General features: G+C 42.5%; 1 protein-coding gene across 1 annotated transcript in view; it reads left to right on the top strand.

Annotated features, from left to right (window-relative positions):
• The window catches only part of LOC121371602 (calmodulin-beta-like), a 66,661-nt gene that overhangs the window by 26,968 nt on the left and 12,193 nt on the right, over positions 1-27,500 (top strand). Inside the window, exon 3 of the mRNA XM_041497617.1 lies at positions 26,023-26,166. Coding sequence (XP_041353551.1) covers positions 26,023-26,166 — 144 coding nt within the window. The remainder of the gene's footprint in view (positions 1-26,022; positions 26,167-27,500) is intronic.

The raw sequence follows: 27,500 nt of genomic DNA, 5'->3' as shown, positions 1-27,500 counted from the left end.
GAAGCGCAAATAAAAGATCCCTTGCTGTTAATCGGAAAGAGTAGCCAATGTAGTGGCGACAACGGGTTTCCTTTCAAAATCTGTGTGGTCCTTAAACATATGTCTGAGGCCATATAATCGTAAATAAAATGTGTTGAGTGCGTTGTTAAATAAAACATTTCTTTCCATTGTCACTGTGAGTTCCACGCGTGCGCACAATCAATGACTTCTGCAACAGTCTGTATGAGAGTTTGTTTACTCAACACAAATGTTTTATATGATGTCGTACAAGCTGTTAGTGTTAGTCTCAAGAAATGCATGCTGTGAAATTAATGTCCACAAATTATTGATTTGTGTTTTTGTTGTTATCTGTTTTCTCAAGTTAACCTGAGGTGGGTGTCTTTTGTTCCCCGCCAGACACCTGTCACAGTTCTCACACGTGTGCATGTCCGTCAAACCGAACATAGTGCATATAGTTTAAATAAAAATATTAAGCGTTATTATAACTATTTTAGAAACTCCAAGACTCATTAGGTTTTTGGCTATTGATGCCATACTGTAATATTAACTCGCAAATTTAAGTGACATAAAAATGTATTGATTTCTCATTTGGGGGTTGGATTAGCCCAGTGGTAAAGTGTTCGTCTGATGCGCCGTCGCTCTAGGATCGATCCCCGTCGGTTGGCCCATTGGGCTATTTCTCGTTCCAGCCAGTGCACCACGACTGGTATATCAAAGGCCGTGGTATGTGCTGTTTTGTCAATGGGAAGATGCAGATGACAAATCCCTTGTTACTGATGCAAAAATATAGCAGGTTTCCTCTCTAAGAATATGTCAGAATTACCAAATGTTTGACATCCAATACTCGATGATTAATAAATCAATGTGATCTAGTAGTGTCGTTAAACAAAATAAACTTATACTTTTATCCTCCAATTTAGCACTCCGAACTGGGTCACTAATTCCACTGCTGACTTACAGAGTATTAAAAACATGGCGACAGCGTTACATAGTGCATGAAGGCAGTTGATGATAAATGGATATATCGAAAACACACGAGGTTATTCAACCTGTAGCTTTGTATTTTGCATTAGTTAATGAAGTTACAATATGGTATGGCGATATAGTGAGGTTATTAAAACTGTAGCTGGGGTTCGTATTCTGCATCAGTTAATAATGTTATAATACGGCGAGATGAGATTGTGAGGTTATTAAAACTGCAGTTGTCTGTTTATTTTGTATTAGGTAATGTGATTATGCTATGATAAGACGAGATTGCACCTTTAAATCTTTGTTTTGTAGGAAGCCGAAGTGTATCGATGTTAGCGTCATTGTGTCATTCCTGTGTTATTATTGTAATATTAATGTGTTGTTGTTGTGTTACTATTGTGTTACTTTTTGTATGGATATTTTTATGGTGTATATAATAAATCGATTATTGCAGAAACTGACTAGAATGTGCGGAAAAGAATCTTCTATCGCCATATAATATACTCTCTCTTTTTTATGGTTTAATTACCATCTAGTAATATTTAACATAATATTTTGAAACATTTAGTTAAGAGAATGAGAGAAGATACTTACCATGCTATCGATAATTCTACATACGTTACACCTTTAGAGAAGCAGCAAGGCGTCTTTTATATGAACACAATATTGTATAACCTGATCATTAAAATGCCAGTCGTGTACCACCTGTTGTAGCGATAAATAACACAACGGCTCAACTGATGAGGATCGATCCTGCGATGATCGCGTCCCAGGTGGAACTCTACCAGTGGTCTGACGAGTTAATGTGAATTGTGTTCTTTGTGGACATCGTCTGATGGGAGACAATCAACGAACTAGACCGAGTGCCTTTGTCCCGTCTCGTCAATAATTGAAGTAAATTCCGGACTCCTGGGATATTGCCTGTGAATCATTCCTCCGGTGTCCAGGGCTACAGATGTGTTTGGCCAAGTGGTCAAACCACGCTGCGTTGGAGGTTTATTTACATTTATTATTATTCACCGCCATAAAATTAATGTCGTGTGGTCTTGTTTCCATCTTATGATCAGTCAACTTGAAACTGTTGAGTGGGTTCAATCTGTTGACTAGATTCAAACTGTTCAGTAGGTTCAAAATGTGGACTAGGTTCAATCTGTTGGCTAGGTTCAAACTTTTGGACTAGGTTCAATCTGTGGACTAGGTTCAAACTGTTGCGTAGGTTCAATATGTTGAGTAGGTTCAATCTGTGGACTAGGTTCGATCTGTGGACTAGGTTTAAACTGTTGACTAGGTTCAATATGTGGACTAGGTTGAATATGGTTCAATCTGTAAACTAGGTTTAATATGTGGATTAGGTTCAGTCTGTGGGCTAGGTTCAAACTGTGGACTAGGTTCAATATGTTGAGTAGGTTCAATATGTTGAGTAGGTTCAAACTGGTGACTAGGTTTAATATGTGGACTAGGTTCAAACTGCGAACTAGGTTCAATATGATGACTAGGTTCACTCTGTTGTGTAGATTCAGGCAGCTGACTAGGTATAGCTTTAGAGAGGAAACCCGCTACATTTTTCCATTAGTAGCAAAATATATTTTATATGCACAGACACATACCACGGCTTTTGATATACCAGTCGTGATGTACTGGCTGGAACGAGAAATAGAGAACCGACGGGGATCGATCCCAAACCGACCGCGCATCAAGCGAGCGCTTTACCACTGGGCTACGTCCTACCCCCTAATTGTAATGATATATAACTGTCACCAAAAAGCACCCAGCCTATCTGATACAGCTCTTAACATGTATTACATTTCATATATATATATATATATATATATATATATATATATATATATATATATATATATATATATACTTACTTTCTTGCTTATATTCCATTAGGGTTCAAGCACGTTGTCTTGTGTACACACTTCAACTATCTGGACTGTTTGTCCAGGATAATTAGTTTGTGGTTAGTTTGCTAGTGGTTAGTGAGAGAGAAGTCAGTATGGCGGCCTTACACCTTACCCATTGAGTCGTTAAACTCGTTACGCTGATACCAGGATTCGAACCCAGTAGCTACCAGCCTTAAAACATATGGCTTAAAACCACCACACCACCAAACCGAGGCCCGTAGCACTTAACATCCTCCAGGCGATAGAAAACTGTTGAAAACACAGATAGACCATTTATAATGATGTGCTATGTTGTCAACAGCGCGGCAGAGCTTATTAAACATTAACACCGCCCAGCCGTGTGGAAAGGAAAACACTCGCTAACAAAAGATAATTCAAACATTCGGATGTCGCCTGTACAGATACCAGCGCCGTGTCTTTTAGTAGAATGGGGCGACAGTGCTGTGACAGAGCTACACATTATGTTAGCCGCTTTGTTTGAGAAAAAAAAACATGAAATACGTTTTAGTAACACTAAAGGAAATTAACTGTGTATTGCAGTGCTTGTGTTCATGCTAAGTAAAATGCTGAAGTTTGTTTTGGTTTGACGATTCCACTAGAGCACGATGGTTTATTAATAATTGGCTATTGGATGTCAAACATTTGATAATTGTGACATATTGTCTCAGAGGAAAACCGTTAATTTTTTTTCATTAGTAGCAAGGGATCTTTTGAATGCACTTTCCTACAGATAGGGCAGCACATACCACGGCCTATATAAGTCAAAAATTACACACAAAATACTGTCAAATCCACAAACTACCTCTAGAAGATATCTATGCAAACGTCTACAGTTCCAACGTCTCTTCTGTGGGACATAGGGGTAAAATATCAAATTATGTTGTACATAATATATGTGTAGGTATTTTGAACATGATATGACTGTGGACTAGGCTAACTGCTGAATAGGTTTTTATAGAACACTATATTCAAACGGTGGATTAGCTTCAAACTGTCTACTAGGTTCCAGCTGATAACTAAATTTAGACCTGCAAGAATGTTCAAACTGTCGACTAAGTTTCTACAGAACACTAGGTTCACAGTGTGGAGTAGGCTAACTGTTGACTAGGTTCATACTGAACACTACGTTCAAACTGTGGAAAAGGCTAACCGTCGACTAGGTATTTTACTGAATACTAGCTTCAAACTGTCTACTAGTTCCAACTGATAACTAAATATAAACTTGCAACAATATTCAAACTGTCAACTAGGTTCTTTCTGAAAACTAGTTTCAAAATGTGGACAAAGCTAACTGTCAACTAGGTGACTATTGAATACTAGGTCAACTGTTCAAATTGTGGACAGGGACAACGGTTGACTATATTCATACCGAACACTAGGTTCAAAGTGTACACTAGGCTAACTGTCGACTAGGTTCCTACAGAACATTACGTTCAAACTGTGGACTATGCTAACTGTCGACTAGGTTCAAACTGTGGACTAGGCTAACTGTCGACTAGGTTCAAAGTGTGGACTATGCTAACTGTCGACTAGTTTTCTACTGAACACTAGGTTCAAAGTGTGGACTATGCTAACTGTCGACTAGGTTCAAAGTGTGGACTATGCTAACTGTCGACTAGATTCAAACTGTGGACTAGGCTAACTGTCGACTAGGTTCAAAGTGTGGACTATGCTAACTGTCGACTTGGTTCAAACTGTGGACTATGCTAACTGTCGACTAGGTTCAAACTGTGGACTAGGCTAACTGTCGACTAGGTTCAAACTGTGGACTATGCTAACTGTCGACTAGGTTCAAAGTGTGGACTATGCTAACTGTCGACTAGGTTCAAACTGTGGACTATGCTAACTGTCGACTAGGTTCAAAGTATGGACTAGGCTAACTGTCGACTAGGTTCAAAGTGTGGACTATGCTAAATGTCGACTAGGTTCAAACTGTGGACTAGGCTAACTGTCGACTAGGTTCAAAGTGTGGACTAGGCTAACTGTCGACTAGGTTCAAAGTGTGGACTAGGCTAACTGTCGACTAGGTTCAAAGTGTGGACTATGCTAACTGTCGACTAGGTTCAAAGTGTGGACTAGGCTAACTGTCGACTAGGTTCAAAGTGTGAACTAGGCTAACTGTCGACTAGGTTCAATGTGTGAACTAGGCTAACTGTCGACTAGGTTCAAACTGTGGAATAGGCTAATTGTCATAAATAAATATTTTAATACGAAATCGTCGACAAGACGCAAACACCCGCATACGCTCAAACTGTTTTCTGTGTTAAACATGTTGACAATATTTAGTTCAGACGGGTGACCTATCTCAAATTATCAGTTAGGTTCAAATTGTAGGCAGGTTTTAAAACATCGACAAGGCCCAAACTGTCGTTAATCACAAAAAAAGAATAAAGAAAGAAAGAAATGTTTTATTTAATGATGCACTCAACACATTTTATATATGCGATTATATGGCGTGGGACATATGGTTATGGGCTACACAGATAACTAGAGAGGAAACCTGATGTCGCACAACTTGTGCTGCTCTTTTCAATTAGCATCAATGAATATTTTGTAAACACTATCCCACAGACAGGATATTACATCCCACAACCTTTGTTGCACCAGTTGTGGAGCACTGGTGTAACAGGAAATAACTCAAAATCAGTTTATTTCTTTCCTCAAAACCAATATTTCCTCGTAATAATTCCTTTGTTTCTATCCAGTAAAGGTGTAAGCACGTTGATTTGGGCAGCAAGGTTGTTTATATTTTATTATGCCCTGCAGAACAATGCACACCATGGCCAAGAAATTACCTAATGAGTCATTTGTGGATATCGTATAATTAAAGAACAATCGCAAATAACGTTAAAGGTAGAGTCAACTCAAACAAGAGCCTTATGTGTTGGAAAGATTCATACTCGGACCACCAACACATACTGACACTTTAGCAAATGAAAAACGCGTAATTTTAGAGTTAATAAAAAACAATGATTATTCCTGCTAACTGGGGGCAGCCATTTTGTTTCATTTTTGTGACGTCCGGTGGGATAGCTTGGGGCGAAGTGACGTCAGCTCCTGACCATCTCCTGTATGTACAGTGTAAACAAAAGCAGTAATTTTCGACAAGGCGCTTCTCTTTGATCAACCTGGCTTGTAAAACAGCATAAATGACGTAATAATATAATAAACTATTTAACTAAATATATTTCAAGTTGCATTAACGGAACAAAATGAGGTTATAGTATTTTTCTCTGTTTAATAATCCAAAGGAAAAATGTACACTATTAGGCCTATTGATATGCTACGTTGGAACAAAAACGACAACCCACGATACCCAAGTGATAATTTTCTTTTCTTTGGGACTACGTAATTGGTCAGTTCTGTGGTTTTAGATGGAAAAGTCTACTTAATCAATAGTTTTACAGAACTATTTACAGTAATAAACCATGCCCATTACAATATTAGGGGCGACAGGTAATATTCCACAATACCGGTATGTATTTTTGTGTCTAGACCGCGTCAGTTAATTGGCTCGTCTGGTTATGTATGGGGCAATGTAGCTCAGTGGTATAGCACTCGCTTGAGGTGTGATGGGTTGCAATGTAGCTCAGTGGTATAGCACTCACTTGAGGTGTGATGGGTTGCAATGTAGCTCAGTGGTATAGCACTCGCTTGAGGTGTGATGGGTTGCAATGTAGCTCAGTGGTATAGCACTCGCTTGAGGTGTGATGGGTTGCAATGTAGCTCAGTGGTATAGCACTCGCTTGAGGTGTGATGGGTTGCAATGTAGCTCAGTGGTATAGCACTCGCTTGGGGTGTGATGGGTTGCAATGTAGCTCAGTGGTATAGCACTCGCTTGAGGTGTGATGGGTTGCACCATCCCACAAGCAGGATAGCACATACTTTTGATGTACCAGACGAAAAATAGCCCAATCGGCTAGGCATATCAAAGATACCTTGCTACTTGTTCGGTATGTGTAGCTTATGACGTGGCGGCAACGGATTTCTAATCCTTGTTTTCTCTCAACCATGTGTCCAAATGTTCTGAGATATGGTTAAACCAATATTATAGTTCCTCTGTAAATCTAAGCTGCATGTCGCTCGTGCTATCAAAGCGAACAGCCATTTTTATTATACGTTATTATGTTCTTCTTCTTTTTTAATTACATGTAGTATTATTATTATTATGGTAATGATTGCCCTGTAGTGTTGATGCAACTGCATAGATCCTTTGTTGCGCAGTTCACACAGAGAACAAGAAAAACCTTTCTTCATATTTCGATTTTACATTACAATGGATTTGAAAAAAAAATCTAAAACGTCCAAAGACTATTATTGCAGACGTGAAGCAGATTTGCTTATTAATCACGACAAAGCAGGCACGAAACACTGCCACAGCAACATAATATTCGCCATTACTCTATACAGACCTGAAACATTCCACATCAGTCTTTTGTAGACAACACGTACAAAGAATCCCGGGCAGCAGACGTCATCATTACTGATGATAAAAATTAATATTGAACGTTACATGGCGAAGCGTATCCTAATGCCCGATTACACCGGCTGTAGAAAAACAATGGCGGTGACAGTATCTGCGGGACAATCGACCCGAGTGGTTCCTATCAAGTGGGCTGACGACAGTGACAAGTGGAAAGTTCATCTTTATCAGATAATGGATCGGGCAGTGATGGTGGTAATGACACCTCGTGCTGCTGGTGGCAGACGGCGCGTGGCAGACGATATCTATCTAAATATGTTAATCTGTGCTGCATGGTTTTGTTGCTGAGTATTGCAGCTTCTAAGGTCCAGTGGTTAGAGCACTGCATTATAGGCTAGTAGGCCAATTGGGCTATTTCTCGTTCCAGTGAGGCCACCACGACTAGTATATCAAAGTCCATGGTATGTGCTATCCTGTCTGTAGGATGGTCCATATAAAAGATCCCTTGCTACAAATGGAAAAACATACCCCACCTCCTTACATTGCAGCCAGTCATTTGGATTACTTGTCCATGACACAGTTGTTGAAAATAAATTGCATCAATGTCATCATAGGGAGGGATGTAGCCCATTGGTAAAGCGTTCGCTTGATGCGCGATCGATCTCTGTCTATTTCTCATTCCAGTTAGTGCACCACGACTGGTATATCAAAAGTCGTGGTATGTATTATCCTTTCTGTGGGATAGTGCATATAAAAGGTTCTTTGCTACTAATGGAAGAATGTAGCGGGTTTTATCTCTAAGTCTGTATGTCAAAATTACCAAATGTTTGATATCCAGTAGCCGATGATCAATGAATCAATGTGCTCTAGTAGTGTCTTTAAACAAAACAATACTAACTTTTTCGAAGTTCCAGTGGTTAGAGCACTATTTGTTGAGGCTAGTAGGTGCTGGGTTCCTATCCCAGTACCCAGAGTGAAAGCGTTGTTCAGCTCAATGGTTCCACGACTGGTACTGCTGTGTTAAGACATCACACCATCATTTAGTCCGGTTTAAAAAATAGTTCCTCTATTTTTAAAAGTAATAAAAAAATAATTCTTAAATGCCTTTTGAAATCTTTCGTTGACCTTTGTGGTATATAATTAACCATTTGCTTTGAAATTGCTTGTTAGTTTAGTATTAAGTATGCAAATGGTACATTGCCACTTGTATAACAGCAAAATGAGACGCTGCTCTGGCATAAGGGTAGCTAGGCAAGTTTCGTGATCAACGTATGTTGCTTGGTATATTTCAAGGCATAAGGAAATTGTTTATTTAACAATGCACTCAACACATTTTATTTACGGTTATACGGCGTCGGACATATGGTTAAGGACCACACAGATATTGAGGGGGAAAACCCGCTGTCGCCACTTCATGGGCTACTCTTTTCGATTAGCAGCAAGGGATATTTTATATGCGCCATCCCATAGACAGAATAGCACATACCACGGCCTTTGATGTACCAGTCATGGTGCACTGGCTGGAGCGAGAAATAGCCAAGTGGGCCCACTAATGGGGATCGATCCCAAACCGACCGCGCACCAAGCGAGTGCTTTACCACTGGGCTACGTCCCGCCCCGTCAAGGAAGAATACTCCCTAAAAGTAGCCCTCTCAATATGGCTGTATTTGTCAAATATAATATATTCTAAAATAGAAATTGTATTGAATGGCATGGAGTAAGACATGGTGGTGTTCAACTTTAAAGGCGTCGTGGTGGTCTCTATTTGGGGAAAAGCATACAAAAATAGTCCTTTGGCGGCAACGGGTTCCCTGGCACCGTAAACCATAAACATACCCCTCCCACCTAGAATGCAGCAAGTCAGTTGGATTACTTGTCCACGACACCATGCTTGAACATAGATTGGATATAAACCATAAACATACCCCTTCCACCTAGAATGCAGCAAGTCATTTGGATTACTTGTCCATGACACCGTGCTTGAACATTGATTGAATATAAACCATAAACATACCCCTCCCACCTAGAATGCAGCAAGTCATTTGGATTACTTGTCCATGACACCGTGCTTGAACATTGATTGGATATAACCATAAACATACCCCTCCCACCTAGAATGCAGCAAGTCATTTGGATTACTTGTCCATGACACCGTGCTTACCGTGCTTGAACATTGATTGGATATAAGCACACAAATAAACTGAATCGTCTGGCTGCTGCGTGCGGCAATGCACCTAAATCCCAACTGCAGATGTCCTCATGTTTTCTTATTTTATTTCTGCCATTGAAAATGGACTCTTCTTTCATTTTCATGTTATGTCGCAGTTGTTATTCCCTTGACATCCAACAGACTATTGTTGAGTTTCGTTAAATTAAAATCCTTTATCTCTCTGGTCTCATATTCTTGTCATTATTTTTTTCTTGTTTTCGGTTGTTTTCTTGTTTTGTTTTTTCTGGATTCATTATATATTTATTATTAAAATTACTTTTTACATTGCTATTGCTTCAAGCACAATCCTGGTGGAGTAGATCAAAGTAAATATGAATAACAGAAGATGAGTTTATAAAATATCTAGAATCGAGTATAGCTCAGTGTTAAGACGAAACCACACTACGAGTGCCTTGTACAAGAATAGCCACGGGAATAACTGACTGCGTAACAACCGTTGAAATCGTAATGTGTGTCCTGCCAGTCTGGTATTGTCGTGACATTACAAGTACAAAGCACTCGTGTCGTGTGGATAACTGACTACGTAACAACCGCTGAAATCGTAATGTGTGTCCTACCAGTCTGATATTGTCTTGACATTACTCGTACGACACATTGGTGTCGTGTGGATAACTGACTGCGTAACAACCGCTGAAATCGTAATGTGTGTCCTACCAGTCTAATATTGTCGTGACATTACAAGTACAAGGCACTCGTGTCGTGTGGATAACTGACTGAGTAACAACCGCTGAAATCGTAATGTGTGTCCTACCAGTCTGGTATTGCCGTGACATTACAAGTACAAGGCACTCGTGTCGTGTGGATAACTGACTGCGTAACAACCACTGAAATGGTAATGTGTGTCCTACCAGTCTGATATTGTCGTGACATTACTCGTACGACTCACTGGTGTCGTGTGGATAACTGACTGAGTAACAACCGCTGAAATCGTAATGTGTGTCCTACCAGTCTGGTATTGCCGTGACATTACAAGTACAAGGCACTTGTGTCGTGTGGATAACTGACTGCGTAACAACCACTGAAATCGTAATGTGTGTCCTACCAGTCTGGTATTGTCGTGACATTATAAGTACAAGGCACTCGTGTCGTGTGGATAACTGACTGCGTAACAACCGCTGAAATCGTAATGTGTGTCCTACCAGTCTGGTATTGTCGTGACATTACAAGTACAGGGCACTCGTGTCGTGTGGATAACTGACTGCGTAACAACCACTGAAATCGTAATGTGTGTCCTACCAGTCTGGTATTGTCGTGACATTATAAGTACAAGGCATTCGTGTCGTGTGGATAACTGACTGCGTAACAACCGCTGAAATCGTAATGTGTGTCCTACCAGTCTGATATTGCCGTGACATTACTCGTACGACGCACTCGTGTCGTGTGGATAACTGACTGCGTAACAACCGCTGAAATCGTAATGTGTGTCCTACCAGTCTGATATTGTCGTGACATTACAAGTACAAGGCACTCGTGTCGTGTGGATAACTGACTGCGTAACAACCACTGAAATCGTAATGTGTGTCCTACCAGTCTGGTATTGTCGTGACATTATAAGTACAAGGCATTCGTGTCGTGTGGATAACTGACTGCGTAACAACCGCTGAAATCGTAATGTGTGTCCTACCAGTCTGATATTGCCGTGACATTACTCGTACGACGCACTGGTGTCGTGTGGATAACTGACTGCGTAACAACCACTGAAATCGTAATGTGTGTCCTACCAGTCTGGTATTGTCGTGGCATTACAAGTACAGGGCACTCGTGTCGTGTGGATAACTGACTGCGTAACAACCGCTGAAATCGTAATGTGTGTCCTACCAGTCTGATATTGCCGTGACATTACTCGTACGACGCACTGGTGTCGTGTGGATAACTGACTGCGTAACAACCGCTGAAAACGTAATGTGTGTCCTACCAGTCTGGTATTGTCGTGACATTACAAGTACAAGGCACTCGTGTCGTGTGGATAACTGACTGCGTAACAACCGCTGAAATCGTAATGTGTGTCCTACCAGTCTGATATTGTCGTGACATTACAAGTACAAGGCACTCGTGTCGTGTGAATAACTGACTGCGTAACAACCGCTGAAATCGTAATGTGTGTCCTACCAGTCTGGTATTGTCGTGACATTATAAGTACAAGGCATTCGTGTCGTGTGGATAACTGACTGCGTAACAACCGCTGAAATCGTAATGTGTGTCCTACCAGTCTGATATTGCCGTGACATTACTCGTACGACGCACTCGTGTCGTGTGGATAACTGACTGCGTAACAACCGCTGAAATCGTAATGTGTGTCCTACCAGTCTGATATTGTCGTGACATTACAAGTACAAGGCACTCGTGTCGTGTGGATAACTGACTGCGTAACAACCACTGAAATCGTAATGTGTGTCCTACCAGTCTGGTATTGTCGTGACATTATAAGTACAAGGCATTCGTGTCGTGTGGATAACTGACTGCGTAACAACCGCTGAAATCGTAATGTGTGTCCTACCAGTCTGATATTGCCGTGACATTACTCGTACGACGCACTGGTGTCGTGTGGATAATTGACTGCGTAACAACCACTGAAATCGTAATGTGTGTCCTACCAGTCTGGTATTGTCGTGGCATTACAAGTACAGGGCACTCGTGTCGTGTGGATAACTGACTGCGTAACAACCGCTGAAATCGTAATGTGTGTCCTACCAGTCTGATATTGCCGTGACATTACTCGTACGACGCACTGGTGTCGTGTGGATAACTGACTGCGTAACAACCGCTGAAAACGTAATGTGTGTCCTACCAGTCTGGTATTGTCGTGACATTACAAGTACAAGGCACTCGTGTCGTGTGGATAACTGACTGCGTAACAACCGCTGAAATCGTAATGTGTGTCCTACCAGTCTGATATTGTCGTGACATTACAAGTACAAGGCACTCGTGTCGTGTGAATAACTGACTGCGTAACAACCGCTGAAATCGTAATGTGTGTCCTACCAGTCTGGTATTGCCGTGACATTACTCGTACGACGCACTGGTGTCGTGTGGATAACTGACTGCGTAACAACCGCTGAAATCGTAATGTGTGTCCTACCAGTCTAGTATTGTCGTGACATTACAATTACAAGGCACCCGTGTTGTGTAGCGTCGCCTTTAGATTCATCCAATCAATGGAATTATTGTCCTGTGCTCGAAGTTCATGGTGTGTGCTGTCCTGTCCATGGGCAATGCATATAAAATACATTTGCTGCTAATCGAAATGAATGTGAGTGAGTGAATGAATATATATTGAATATTTATTATATATCTTCCTCTAACGCCGTCGTGGAACGGCCTGAGTGTAATACAGTTTTGTTCTGTTCTGTTCTGTTCTGTTCTGTTCTGTTCTTTGTGAATGAGTGAGTGAGTGAATGAATGAATATATTAGTTTTAGTGAGGTTTTGTTTAAAGGTGACCAGTATGCCAAGTTCCCAATCACCAAGTCATATATTCTGAATTGCGACTGATAAATCAACGTACTTTGCGTGTTGCTATGCAAACATGTTTGTGCTTTCATCTAGTTTTATTATATTTGTTATCCTGCGGTATAATAAACGCTGTGACAGATGCTGGTTGTTTTGTAAACATGATTACAATTATTAGATTTACAGATGCTATCGTATCTCATTATTAATGTACTTGTTGGTGGTGTGCTGTTTCTGTTGCTTTGATCAACAGGGGAAACATAATTAATGTTCAAGCTTTTACCAAGGTTCAAGCACGCTCATATGCGTCATATGCAGAGCAACTGAATGCTCTATATATTTTTTAGTTTATCTTTGATTTAAATATGTATAATCTTGTCACTTAAATATATATGGATTATAATGTACATGTTATTAGTATAAGCATGGACATATTTACATTTTGTTTACAGTGTGTGCGTCCTCTAATTTCTGAATCTGCTAATCATGCGGTTAGTCAGCCCTGTGTCTAGACAAACTCAGTCTGTATGTACATGTATAAAACACGTGCTCTTACTCGTATAGTTTTCTACAACAACGCACTATTCAGCAGTTGGGACATTTTGGGCTGTCATGGTACATAATGTTTAGAATTAGAACATCTTGGCACAAGATGATCCATTTTGGACATGCTGGGCCGGGGCTCTGCGCAAGATTTCCGATTTTAAGTGTTAGGCTGATGTCATTTTAGGGAGTTGAGACGTTCCTTGCTGCGACAGTACCTCATATACTGTATAAGCAAAGTGTGAACAAACTTCAGTTCACTCTCAGTGCCATAACTTGCATGGTGCATGGGGAAACACACACACACACCCCACCCCCACCCCCCTCCTTAAAAATACGAAAAACACTTCTTTTTTAAAGTGCTCTGTTTGTCTATCTGGAGAACATTCTATATTAACGAGTCATGATTTAGTTTTTCCTTACCTCCATGGTTCTTTTTCTTTACTCCTCTGCCCCAACCAAGTTTATGTATGCTAGATGCATCCCTGAATTCAGTTCATTTCAGTCCTGGACACGAACCCTATCTGCCTGCAATGTTTTTCCAGACCATGGCTTGTTAATAGGTTGGTGGAAGACAGGAAACTCACAGCTGCCACGCCAACTCTGTCTCATTAGAAGCGAACATGGATGCAGTGGGTCGGTGGATCAATCGCCCCCTGTCGTCCCGTCGGGGGGTTCCTGTCCCTGTGGTCGTGGCGTGTGTCATCGCCTCGTATATATGGGACAGTGCATATTAAAGATACATTGCTGCCATTCAGGAGTAGCTTATATGGCAGTAGTGGGTTTGCTTTATCACTGTTCACACCATTAGTCCAAATAGCCATGTTACACACAAAGTAAGTGTACTTCAAAATGTGCTGTGGTGTTATACTCCGCTATATTGAAGCTAGCTGCTAACTGTAAGCTCATCTGTAAATTAGCGGACTGTTTCAATTTAGATGGGACCGCTGAATTGAAACGCTTCACTCGCTGCCTCAAGACTGGTGTACCAAAGGCCGTGGTATGTACTGTCCAGTCTGTGGGATGGTGCATATAAAAGATCATTTGCTACTAATGGACAAATGTATCGGGTTTCCTCTGTAAGACTATATGTCAAAGTTATCAAATGTATGACATCCTATAGCCGATGATTAATAAATCAATGTGCTCTAGTGGTGTCGTTAAATAAAACAAACTTTAAAAACAAACTTCGAACCGCTGATTTGATACACTTGCTCTTTCCATATGCAATAGTCCTCTTTTCCTAACTTACGCAGGATTCGAATTGAATGTATTGCGTCACTCGTCGCATGTTTAACTATGCGTTCATTTTTGTGGATCCACTAGTTGGCGGACAACTTGGTTCGAATCTTGACAATAAGACTTTGTGTTTTTATTTCACAGTTGTGGAGCATATATAGTACTCGTTTTTTTCAGTCAGTGGCCCATTCTGTGATTCGTAGCTTGGAGATCAACTTCAGGCCCGGTAACACAAAGCACTCGTAACACTTACGTCAGACGTACGCCATACTTTATGTATGGTGTACGTCTGACGTAAGTGTTACGAGTACTTTATGTTACCGGGCCCGGTGTTTTCAATGTGGTATAGTCGATGGAAACTACCTACTGATATCACTGTACTAGACTGCAGCCCAGGGCAATCGAATGTGGAAAACATCAGCCGATAAGAGATAAAAAAAAATACCTGAAATCAGTCCCAGGACAGCGTGCGTGACCCGCAGACATTAAGATAATGAAAATGGGACCTCCACGACAATACGTTGACTAATAGTCTATTTTGTCGATCATATCGCTTTAATAAAAACAATAATATCCTGTTTAGCTAGGGGGGTTTCAGGCGTGTCTTCATGAAAGGAAAACTGAAGTTATTGGGTACAAAACTCAAATTGCCACTAATATCTATTGTAAAATAGAGTCTGAATATTATTGGGCAGGGCGGGATGTACCTCAGTGGTGGTGGGCTCGCCTGAGGTCCGGGGCAGGGCGGGATGTAGCTCAGTGGTGGTGGGCTCACCTGAGGTCCGGGGCAGGGGTGGGATGTAGCTCAGTGGTGGTGGGCTCACCTGAGGTCCGGGGCAGGGGTGGGATGTAGCTCAGTGGTGGTGGGCTCGCCTGAGGTCCGGGGCAGGGGCGGGATGTAGCTCAGTGGTGGTGGGCTCGCCTGAGGTCCGGGCCAGGGGGCGGGGTGTAGCTCAGTGGTGGTGGGCTCGCCTGAGGTCCGGGGCAGGGGCGGGATGTAGCTCAGTGGTGGTGGGCTCGGCTGAGGTCCGGGGCAGGGGGCGGGATGTAGCTCAGTGGTGGTGGGCTCGCCTGAGGTCCGGGGCAGGGGCGGGATGTAGCTCAGTGGTGGTGGGCTCGCCTGAGGTCCGTGGCAGGGGCGGGATGTAGCTCAGTGGTGGTAGGCTCGCCTGAGGTCCGGGGCAGGGGGCGGGGTGTAGCTCAGTGGTGGTTCGCTCGCCTGAGGTCCGGGGCAGGGGCGGGATGTAGCTCAGTGGTGGTGGGCTCGCCTGAGGTTAGGGGTAGGGGGCGGGATGTAGCTCAGTGGTGGTGGGCTCGCCTGAGGTTAGGGGTAGGGGCGGGATGTAGTTCAGTGGTGGTGGGCTCGCCTGAGGTCCGGGGCAGGGGCGGGATGTAGCTCAGTGGTGGTGCGCTCGCCTGAGGTTAGGGGCAGGGCGCGCGATGTAGCTCAGTGGTGGTAGGCTCGCCTGAGGTCCGGGGCAGGGGGCGGGGTGTAGCTCAGTGATGGTGCGCTCGCCTGAGGTCCGGGGCAGGGGACGGGATGTAGCTCAGTGGTGGTAGGCTCGCCTGAGGTCCGGGGCAGGGGGCGGGGTGTAGCTCAGTGGTGGTGCGCTCGCCTGAGGTCAGGGGCAGGGGGCGCGATGTAGCTCAGTGGTGGTAGGCTTGCCTGAGGTCCGGGGCAGGGGGCGGGGTGTAGCTCAGTGGTGGTGCGCTCGCCTGAGGTCCGGGGCAGGGGACGGGATGTAGCTCAGTGGTGGTAGGCTCGCCTGAGGTCCGGGCCAGGGGGCGGGGTGTAACTCAGTGGTGGTGCGCTCGCCTGAGGTCCGGGGCAGGGGGCGGGATGTAGCTCAGTGGTGGTGGGCTCGCCTGAGGTCCGGGGCAGGGGGCGGGGTGTAGCTCAGTGGTGGTGGGCCCGCCTGAGGTCCGGGGCAGGGGCCGGGGTATAGCTCAGTGGTGGTAGGCTCGCCTGAGGTCCGGGGCAGGGGCGGGATGAACCTCAGTGGTGGTGGGCTCGCCTGAGGTCCGGGGCAGGGGGCGGGGTGTACCTCAGTGGTCGTTCGCTCGCCTGAGGTCCGGGGCAGGGGCGGGATGTAGCTCAGTGGTGGTGGGCTCGCCTGAGGTTAGGGGTAGGGGGCGGGATGTAGCTCAGTGGTGGTCGGCTCGCCTGAGGTCCGGGGCAGGGGGCGGGATGTAGCTCAGTGGTGGTGGGCTCGCCTGAGGTTAGGGGTAGGGGCGGGATGTAGCTCAGTGGTGGTGCGCTCGCCTGAGGTCCGGGGCAGGGGGCGGGATGTAGCTCAGTGGTGGTGCGCTCGACTGAGGTTAGGGGCAGGGGGCGGGATGTAGCTCAGTGGTGGTGCGCTCGCCTGAGGTCCGGGGCAGGGGGCAGGATGTAGCTCAGTGGTGTGCGCTCGCCTGAGGTCCGGGGCAAGGGCGGGATGTAGCTCAGAGGTGGTGGGCTCGCCTGAGGTCCGGGGCAGAGGGCGGAGAGTAGCTCAGTGGTGGTGGGTTCCCTGAGGTCCTGGACAGGGGGCGGGATGTAGCTCAGTGATGGTGGGCTCACCTGAGGTCCGGGGCAGGGGGCGGAGAGTAGCTCAGTGGTGGTGGGCTCGCCTGAGGTCCGGGGCAGAGGGCGGAGAGTAGCTCAGTGGTGGTGGGTTCCCTGAGGTCCTGGACAGGGGGCGGGATGTAGCTCAGTGATGGTGGGCTCGCCTGAGGTCCGGGGCAGGGGGCGGGATGTAGCTCAGTGGTGGTGGGCTCGGCTGAGGTCCGGGGCAGGGGCGGGATGTAGCTCAGTGGTGGTAGGCTCGCCTGAGGTCCGGGGCAGGGGGCGGGTTGTAGCTCAGTGGTGGTAGGCTCGCCTGAGGTCCGGGGCAGGGGGCGGGGTGTAGCTCAGTGGTGTGCGCTCGCCTGAGGTCCGGGGCAGGGGGCGGAGAGTAGCTCAGTGGTGGTGGGCTCCCTGAGGTCCGGTGCAGGGGGCGGGATGTAGCTCAGTGGTGGTGGGCTCACCTGAGGTCCGGGGCAGGGGTGGGATGTAGCTCAGTGGGGGTGGGCTCGCCTGATGTCCGGGGCAGTGGCGGGATGTAGCTCAGTGGTGGTGGGCTCGCCTGAGGTCCGGGGCAGGGGGCGGGGTGTAGCTCAGTGGTGGTGGGCTCGCTTGAGGTCCGGGGCAGGGGGCGGGGTGTAGCTCAGTGGTGGTGGGGTCGCCTGAGGTTAGGGGTAGGGGGCGGGATGTAGCTCAGTGGTGGTAGGCTCGCCTGAGGTCCGGGGCAGGGGTGGGATGTAGCTCAGTGGTGGTGGGCTCGCCTGAGGTTAGGGGTAGGGGGCGGGATGTAGCTCAGTGGTGGTGGGCTCGCCTGAGGTTAGGGGTAGGGGCGGGATGTAGCTCAGTGGTGGTGGGCTCGCCTGAGGTCCGGGGCAGGGGCTGGATGTAGCTCAGTGGTGGTGCGCTCGCCTGAGGTTAGGGGCAGGGGGCGGGATGTAGCTCAGTGGTGGTGCGCTCGCCTGAGGTTAGGGGCAGGGGGCGGGATGTAGCTCAGTGGTGGTAGGCTCGCCTGAGGTCCGGGGCAGTGGGCGGGGTTTAGCTCAGTGGTTGTGCGCTCGCCTGAGGTCCGAGGCAGGGGGCGGGGTGTAGCTCAGTGGTGGTGGGCTCGCCTGAGGTCCGGGGCAGGGGGCGGGGTGTAGCTCAGTGGTGGTGGGCTCGCCTGTGGTCCGGGTCAGGGGCCGGGGTAAAGCTCAGTAGTGGTGGGCTCGCCTGAGGTCCAGGGCAGGGGCCGGGATGTAGCTCAGTGGTGGTGCGAGCACATGATGCCCGGTGGGTCACAGGATCGATCGCCCTCAATGGACTCGGATCGTGCCAATGTGTCTCAAGGCTGCACATCACCATTAATTACTCCACGCAGTTCAATACAATTTCTATGTCAGAATATATTCTGTGAAAACATACAACACTGTCAAGAGGGTCATGTGACTACCAGGTTTAGGGGGTGCATTCCCTTGACAACTCCGTGTGAAAAATCAACATTGGTTGACCATGAACATTTTCAGTTAGCCACTATCATGCCAGAGCAATGCCTCGTTTTGCCATTTTATGAGTGGCAGTATGCTACTTGCACAGTTGTCATCAGTTAGTACTAAGTATAACAAGTGGCTTCAAACCAATTAGTTATTTAAAAAATACAGAGGTCAACCTACTTGTAATCATCAAACAAAGTTTCAAAAAGCATATCAGAATTTTGTAGTATTTTTGTTTTTTATGAGGAACTATTACCGAAACCAAACAATATTAACCAGCTACAAGTAACGACACGACAAACGGTGAAGGCAAAAATATTATTGGTAGTAAATCTTAAGGCAGAGATGAATTTTACTTGTAGAATGCAGGAAATTGTATTTCAGGACATCTAGTTTTAAAACTTTTACGGGGGAGCATATCCCCGAAACCTCAAGAAATTTTGCTTTGCGCCCTCCACCTCGGTCAGCACGCCCCCCCCCCCCCTCCCCCAATGTGTACTTGTTTCCGCCGTGCCTGAGGTGGTATCGTGTTTCAAAACTAGTCAATGTTTGCTCTGCGCCCTCCACCTCGGTCAGCACGCCCCCCCCCCCCCCCATGTCTACTTGTTTCCGCCGTGCCTGTGGTGGTATCGTGTTTCAAAACTAGTCAATGTTTGTTTTGCGCCCTCCACCTCGGTTAGCACGCCCCCCCCCCCCATGTCTACTTGTTTCCGCCGTTCCTGTGGTGGTATCGTGTTTCAAAACTAGTCAATGTTTTTGTTTTGTTTAACAATACCACCATGGCACATTGATTTATAAATCATTGGATGTGAAACATTTTGTAATCTTGACACATAGAGAGGAAACCTGCTACATTTTTCCATTAGTAACAAGGGATCTTTTATATGCACCATCCCACAGATAGGATAGTACATACCACGGCCTTTGATATACATGCGGTGGTGCACTGGCTGGAACGAGAAATAGCCCAATGGGCCCAACGATGGGGATCGATCTCAAACCGACCGTCACACTAGTACACCAAAGACCGTAGTATATCCTGTCAGCGAGAAATAGTCAATGAGAAAGTGCATATAAAGTAATGAATGAATGAATGAATGAATGAATGAATGAATGAATGTTTAACGACACCTCAGCACGAACAATACATCGGATATTGGGTGTCAAACTATGGTAAATGCAACAACAATGTGATGATCAACATCAATATACAAATTCAACAGTTCAATTAAAACACAGTGTAAAGAACTGTGCAACAAATACAAATATCACAGATATATAAAATTAACATTTAGAGTAAAAGTCGGTATCACGTAAATATTGTGCATATAAAGGACCCCTTGCTGCTAACTCATAGCCTATATTGCGTCATCGGGTTTCCTCTCGTTCTCTTTGTCAATCAAATATCGAAATAGTCGTATGTTAGACACCAAATAGCAGTCGCTTTAAACTGTGTTGTGACATCGTTATAACGGATATTCGTTTATTTCTGTATTGAACTAATTGGTAGTAGTGTACGCTGTGTGATTATATTGCTCGAATGCTGTTATGCAAATTAATAAACGGCGCGATCGGTTACAGTGTGATTTGTTTTAAATTAACCGAATTCTGTTATTTGTTGTAGAATATTAATGTCGTGGTATCAGCTATCAGTCAAGCTGCTGTTTAGAATCGATATATTAATTGTTACGTATCGTAAGCGACATGTCTGGATGTTCACGCCAAAATAATGTGCTCTGAACTGAATAATAATTGCTATTTGTGATTATTAAAACATATCATTGTGGTTTTTATTCTCATTAGAATATTAGTGTATGCGTATTAAATGTGTTTTTGTTCGACCTAATATTTGTAGTAGGTCAAATTTTATTTTATTTTCCGAAATTATTGGCAGGTAAACAAACGTTAAAGTTTGTTTTGTTTAACGACACCACTGGAGCACATTGATTAATTAATTATTGGCTGTTGGATGTTAAACATTTGGTAATTCTGACACGTAGTCATCAGATTAAACCCGCTATATTTTTTTTTAATGCAGCAAGAGATCTTTTATAAGCACTTTCCCACAGACAGGACAGCGCATACCACGTCATGTGTCCAGTTGTGGTGCACTGGTTGGAACGGAAAAAAAACAATCAACTTAATGGATCCATCGATATGGTTCAATCCTGCGACGCAAGCACCTCAAGCGAGCACTCAACCGACTGATCTAAATCCCGCCCCTGGCAAACAAGTACGGATCCAGTATTGTTTTAGAGTGATCTGCATGCAAAGACTTAAATGAAGAATGTATATTTGTGGTGAATGCACTTTAAAATGAATGGAACAAAACAACTGTTTGTTCGTCGTTAGCAGGGTGTGTTTCTAGACCCACTTAACCTCACTGAATCCATGTTTAGTAAAAATCCATCTTGAGCTGACAGGAAAATTAGGTGAGGAACATCATGTATATACAGACACATATTCTAAACAATAAAATATATTTTATGTGTAACTTCAGTCGTTAAAAACGGCTGTTATAAAAGCGGAAACATATTACAATGGCAGCCTCTTTAGTAGTGACAGAATGTTTTACATCGTTGTCAGTTAAAAGAGAATTAATAGCTATAAAATCGTTCGTCGTTTGCGGGTCCTTGAAGATCATCTGTTTGAAGATCTTTTAGAATAAATGAATGAGAGAACGAACGAAAAATCGAATGAACGAACAAAATAATGAATGCATGAACGAACTAACGAAACAATGAAAGAACGAATAAAGAGGCGGATGGACATAGGGATAGACGGACGAACGACTGACTAAAGCAGTGAATCTTAATGACCTTCTTGGCACACACGAAAAACAAAACTTTAGCTATTGTTATATCGCCATGCTTTGTCGTACCATTCTATTAAACGTTTTCACTGTTTCTTTTAATGTACGCAGACGATACTGTGCTGCTGTCAGAGTCTGTTGATGGTCTGCAAAAGATATTAGATTCGTTATATACTTATAGTACTAAATGGAATATTGATGTAAATATAGAAAACCCCAAAATTGTTGTATTCAGAAACAGGGGGAAAATTACCACTAAAGACAAATGGACTTACAATGATAATATAATCCAAGTGGTTGATAGTTTTAATTATCTTGGATTAACGTTAAATTACAATGGTAAATTTACAAAAACTAAAATATTAAATGCTTTACAAGGCAGAAAAACCATGGGTCATATTCTCAGACTATGTAATAATCTATCACTTAATAAGGAAACACAGTTACATGTTTTTGATACTTCTATATCTAGTGTGTTAAATTATGGTTGTGAAGTATGGGGTTTTTGATACTTCTATATCTAGTGTGTTAAATTATGGTTGTGAAGTATGGGGTTTTGACACAGCTCATGATGTAGAAAACGTTCATATGGATTTTTGTAAAATGATATTGAATGTGAAAAAAGATACAATGAATGGAGCTGTGTTAACATAATTAGGAAGATTGCCTCTACATGTAGTACGTAAAGTAAGAATTGTTAAATATTGGTTGAAGCTTTTAGAAACGAAGAATTGTATCTTGAAATCAATATATGATCATATGTTAGAAAGTCAGGAATCTTTTAACTGGCTACACAATGTAAAACATTTATTATTTTCTTTAGGATTTGAAGATGTATGGTTTAATCAGAAAGTTGATAATCATGTAATATTTATAAAAAGAGTTAACATGCGCCTGTCAGATCACTGTATTCAAGAAATAGACAAATTGTTGAACAATTCACCAAAATGTAATATTTTAAGGTATTGAACAGATACTTTTTGTTTACAATATTATCTGAGGATATCATTATCTATTTGTTATTCATCTCTTATCACAAAATTTCGTGTTTCATCGCATCAATTACTCATTGAACAAAGAAGGTATTGTGGAACTGAACGATCACAGAGAAAATGTCGTATGTGTAATCTGGATAACATTGAAGATGAATTTCATTTTAATATGTCCATTGTATTTGCATATTCGCGTATTGTATGTAAAAAAATACTACTGGTTAAGACCGTCTGTTTTTAAATAAATACAATTACTGTCTGTTTAGAATAGAAAACAACTTTGTTACCTTGGAAAATATTTAAAACATGCTTTACATTTAAGATCGCAACATGGATAACTGTCCATCCTCCATACACATCCACTTGTTTATGTTTATGCTGATGATTATTTATATAGGACTTATAATATTGTATATACTTGTATGCTTATGAGCCACACGGTTTAAAGTAAATAAACTACTACTACGACGACGACGCTGGCAGTCTTATACTTCAACAAAACCGTGCATCCGAATGTTAGAATTGTCTTTTGTTATCGAGCGGTTTGATTTCCACACGGCTGAACTGTGTTAATGTTTGATGATCTCTGAAGTGCCATCAACACAGCACTATACGTAAGTGGTCTATCTGTGTTTTTAACCGTTTCCCATCTCCTGGATTACATCGAGTGGTGTAGAGCATGGGTCGGCGTGTCCTGTGGTCGAGGTTATACAGAATTATTACTAACCCCGTGATTCGTACACGAATGTTTACTGGAATATGGGTATGGGAACGTTTTTTTACGTACCCATATCCAAAAGATGTTCAGGCACGCCCATCTTGGGCTTAACCTCTGAGATCGTCAGTGGCCAATTACCGATACAGGAGGGTATATATATTATTATAATAATAATACACATACCCTCCTGTGTGTGTGTGTGTGTGTGTGTGTGTGTGTGTGTGTGTGTGTGTGTGTGTATATATATCCCTCATTAGCCGATACTATAAACACGGCCGCCGTGTGTATAGCCACTTCTATGATTAGCTGACAAAGATGGCGTCGTCCATAGAGGTTGTATTTATGGAATTCATCTTTGTATGCAATATTTAGCAATGGTAGTCGACTGTATCTGGTGGCAAAAATATATTTGCGAAGTGTCATTTCGGGCAAGTACAAAGAAGGCTGACGGTAGTGAAGATCAAAAGAAGCGATCAGAAAGATCAACAACTGTTAAAAAGGTTTTGCCTATTATATAATAGAATTATAAATCAATATTAATTTGTATTGCAATGTATTTATGTGTGGAACACGCTGTGAAATTCAAATAAACATATTCGTATTCGTATTCGTATTCGTAAATAAATATATATATATATATGTGTGTGTGCGTGCGTACGCGCGCGTGCGTATTTAACTTTGTCGCCTCTCAGCCCATGATCTCCCATAGTGTGTCCATTTTCTACAGCTCATTTGTATTAATGCGGCATCTTGAAGATGTTAAATTGCAATTACAAACAGTAAATGTGAATCAAAGGCCCAATAAAAAAGCATCATTAATAAACTTTATGATATTTATCCATTCTTGGTAGTTTCAAGGTATTGTAGTTTATTTTAAAATATATTTTCAATCTTCTGCGTATTTCCTCCCATTTTCTTCTTGTGTTTTTTGTGCAACATAAACCGTTGAATGAGTCTACGTTGAAAGACTGATACAATATATTTTGTTAATGGTGTAGAGGTTTTCAAGACGTGTTTACCATAATCAAATGTTAAATGGGTATTTTAAAATCAAGTTGTACTTGAACATAGGTACATAGAGTACACTTACAGCATACTTGTAATAACTTTGATATGACGTGCGTGTGTCGTGTATATTTTTATTTTTATTTTATTTCTGTTATATAATGTAGTAGTTGAAATACGTTCAGCGTAATTACTAGCAGAAAACAAGATGGTTCGCAAAGCAGGAGGTTGCAGTGACATTATGTCATTTATGAATCGTTTAGAAATCGATTATGGTTTGGTGAAACTGTATATAATTGCGTGTCACTGGGAAGCTTTTTGCAATGCAGGCGTGAATGTTGAAAGCATTATGGTGTACGTGCTGAGTTCCAAAACACGTGAATGTTGAAACCAGTATGGTGTACGTGCTGAGTCCCAAAACACGTCAATGTTGAAACCAATATGGTGTACGTGCTGAGTTCCAAAACATGCCAATGTTGAAACCATTATGGTGTACGTGCAAAGTTCCAAAACACGTCAATGTTGAAACCATTATGGTGTACGTGCAAAGTTTCAAAACACGTCAATGTTGAAACCATTATGGTGTACGTGCAAAGTTTCAAAACACGTCAATGTTGAAACCATTATGGTGTACGTGCAAAGTTCCAAAACACGTCAATGTTGAAACCATTATGGTGTACGTGCAAAGTTTCAAAACACGTCAATGTTGAAACCATTATGGTGTACGTGCAAAGTTTCAAAACACGTCAATGTTGAAACCATTATGGTGTACGTGCAAAGTTTCAAAACACGTCAATGTTGAAACCATTATGGTGTACGTGCAAAGTTCCAAAACACGTCAATGTTGAAACCATTATGGTGTACGTGCAGAGTGCCAAAACACGTCAATGTTGAAACCATTATGGTGTACGTGCAAAGTTTCAAAACACGTCAATATTGAAACCATTATAGTGTACGTGCAAAGTTCCAAAACACGTCAGTGTTGAAACCATTATGGTGTACGTGCAGAGTGCCAAAACACGTGAATGTTGATAGTTCCTTAGGGCGTGAATGACAGTTACAAGATGCGTGAATGTTGAAACCATTGTGGTTTTCGTGTAGAGGCGTGAATGTTGAAAGCATTATGGTGTACGTGCTGAGTTACAAAACACGTGAAAGTTGATAGTTTCTTAGGGCGTGAATGAAATCATTGTGGTTTATATGCAGACGCGTGAATGTTAAAACCATTGTGCTTTATGTGCAGACAAGTGAATGTTGTGGTTTACTTGTAGAGGAGTGAATGTTGAAACCATTGGGAGTTACATGCAGACACGTGAATGTTGAAATCATTGTGGTTTACGTGAAGACGCATGAATGTTGAAACCATTGTGGAGTACGTACAGACGTTGAATGATGAAACCATTGTGGTTTACGTACAGACGTTGAATGATGAAACCATTGTGATTTACATACAGACGTTCAATGTTTAATACATAGTGTTTTACGTGTTTGTGTCTTCTTTTCTTGTCTTTTCTTCACTTCATTTTTCTTCGTTTATAAACATCACTTTATTGCATTTGTCATCTTGGCTACATATACAAGTACATAACACATTTGTATTTGTAAAATGTAGGGAGATGCCGTTAAACAATTTGAAATCATTGTAGTTTGCTTGCAGACGCGTAAATAGTTAGTGGTTCTAGCACGAGTGATTGTTATAACCGTTTTGGTTTTACTTTCAGAGTTCCAGGAAGCATTCAACTTGTTCGACAGAAATGGCGACGGCAAGATAACGGTCTCCGAGCTCCAGACGGTGATGGCGTCCCTCGGGAAGAACGCCACCGAGGCTGAGGTCAAGGATATGATCAACGACATGGACATCGACGGTGTGTAACTGTGTGTGACATTGTTTTTTGTAGTCATACTGTTAGATACGATTTTATAATTATTCCGAGGTCGAGGTCAAGGTCATGATCAACGACATGGACATCGGCGGCGTGTAACTCTGTTTTATGTACTGTGAAACGACTGTTGTTCGTGGTGATTTAACGTTCGTGTAATTCTTGGACTAGCACAGACAACGAATTTAAGAACACAACGAAAATATATATTTATGAAAATTTAAGCCCACAAAAATATTTTGGATTTCACAGAAGTAATAAACTTAGATATAATATGATAATAACAATAATAATAATAATTTTATTTAACGAGGGTTTAATGTTTAGCACAAGTTAATCTTCCACCGGGCCCTCGGCAGTATATTCAAACATTGATAGAAACAAAATACATATTATATGATAATTGTACCGAGGTCAAGACATTATCAGTGGCGCAGATGTCAATGGTGTGTAACTGTGTGGCGTCGTTTTATGTAGTAATTATTGATAAGCCTTTTACGGAGAATCTTGATAAGTCTGATATAACAGTTTAAGTCTTATGTACCGGCCAATTTTCTTTTCCTTGACTTTCTGTGATACCCCCAAATAATTCCTTGGTTTTTTTTTTTACATTTGTAACTTTCAGTTTCTATTATAAACCCACCTTAAATAATAGTATTCAATATTTGGTGCGATCATTCTGGCTAAAACATTTCAAATTTGGCTAAAGAAACAAATAACTTTTAGCCAAATTGGCTAATTTAAAAAAAAAAACTAGAGTGAACCCAGTAATAAAGTTAGATATGATATGATATGATATTCTTTAATACAGCCAAAGTTACATGCTTTCATTCATATATTTTTAATCATGCAGTCCCTATCTCTCAATCGTGGCGCTACCGTGTAAATCCCATTTTGGTAATTTGGTAATAATTTGACATAGGCAATGTTGTCTTTTCTGTGAAAAAGATTGGTGATACTCTAACATAGTCAGTGTTCTGTTTTGTTCATGACAAAGTGTGATGAAATTTTGAATTAGGCAGTGCTGTGTCTTGTCTGTGAGAAAGTTTCTTGATATTCTGACATAGCAGTCTTCTGTTTTGTGTATGAGAAAGTTTGGTGATATTCCGACTGGCGTTGTTGTATCTTCTCTATGAGAAAATTTGGTGATATTCTGACAGGCGTTGTTCTATCTTCTATATGAGAAATTGTGGTGATATCCTCACTGGCGTTGTTGTATCTTCTCTATGAGAAAATTTGGTGATATTCTGACAGCCGTTGTTGTATCTTGTCTATGAGAAAGTTTGGTGATATTCTGACAGACGTTGTTGTATCTTGTC

This window comes from Gigantopelta aegis, chromosome 4, assembly GCF_016097555.1.
Source record: "Gigantopelta aegis isolate Gae_Host chromosome 4, Gae_host_genome, whole genome shotgun sequence".
In the NCBI taxonomy this organism is placed as follows: domain Eukaryota; kingdom Metazoa; phylum Mollusca; class Gastropoda; order Neomphalida; family Peltospiridae; genus Gigantopelta; species Gigantopelta aegis.
This window is presented reverse-complemented; position numbering and strand designations above follow the sequence as displayed.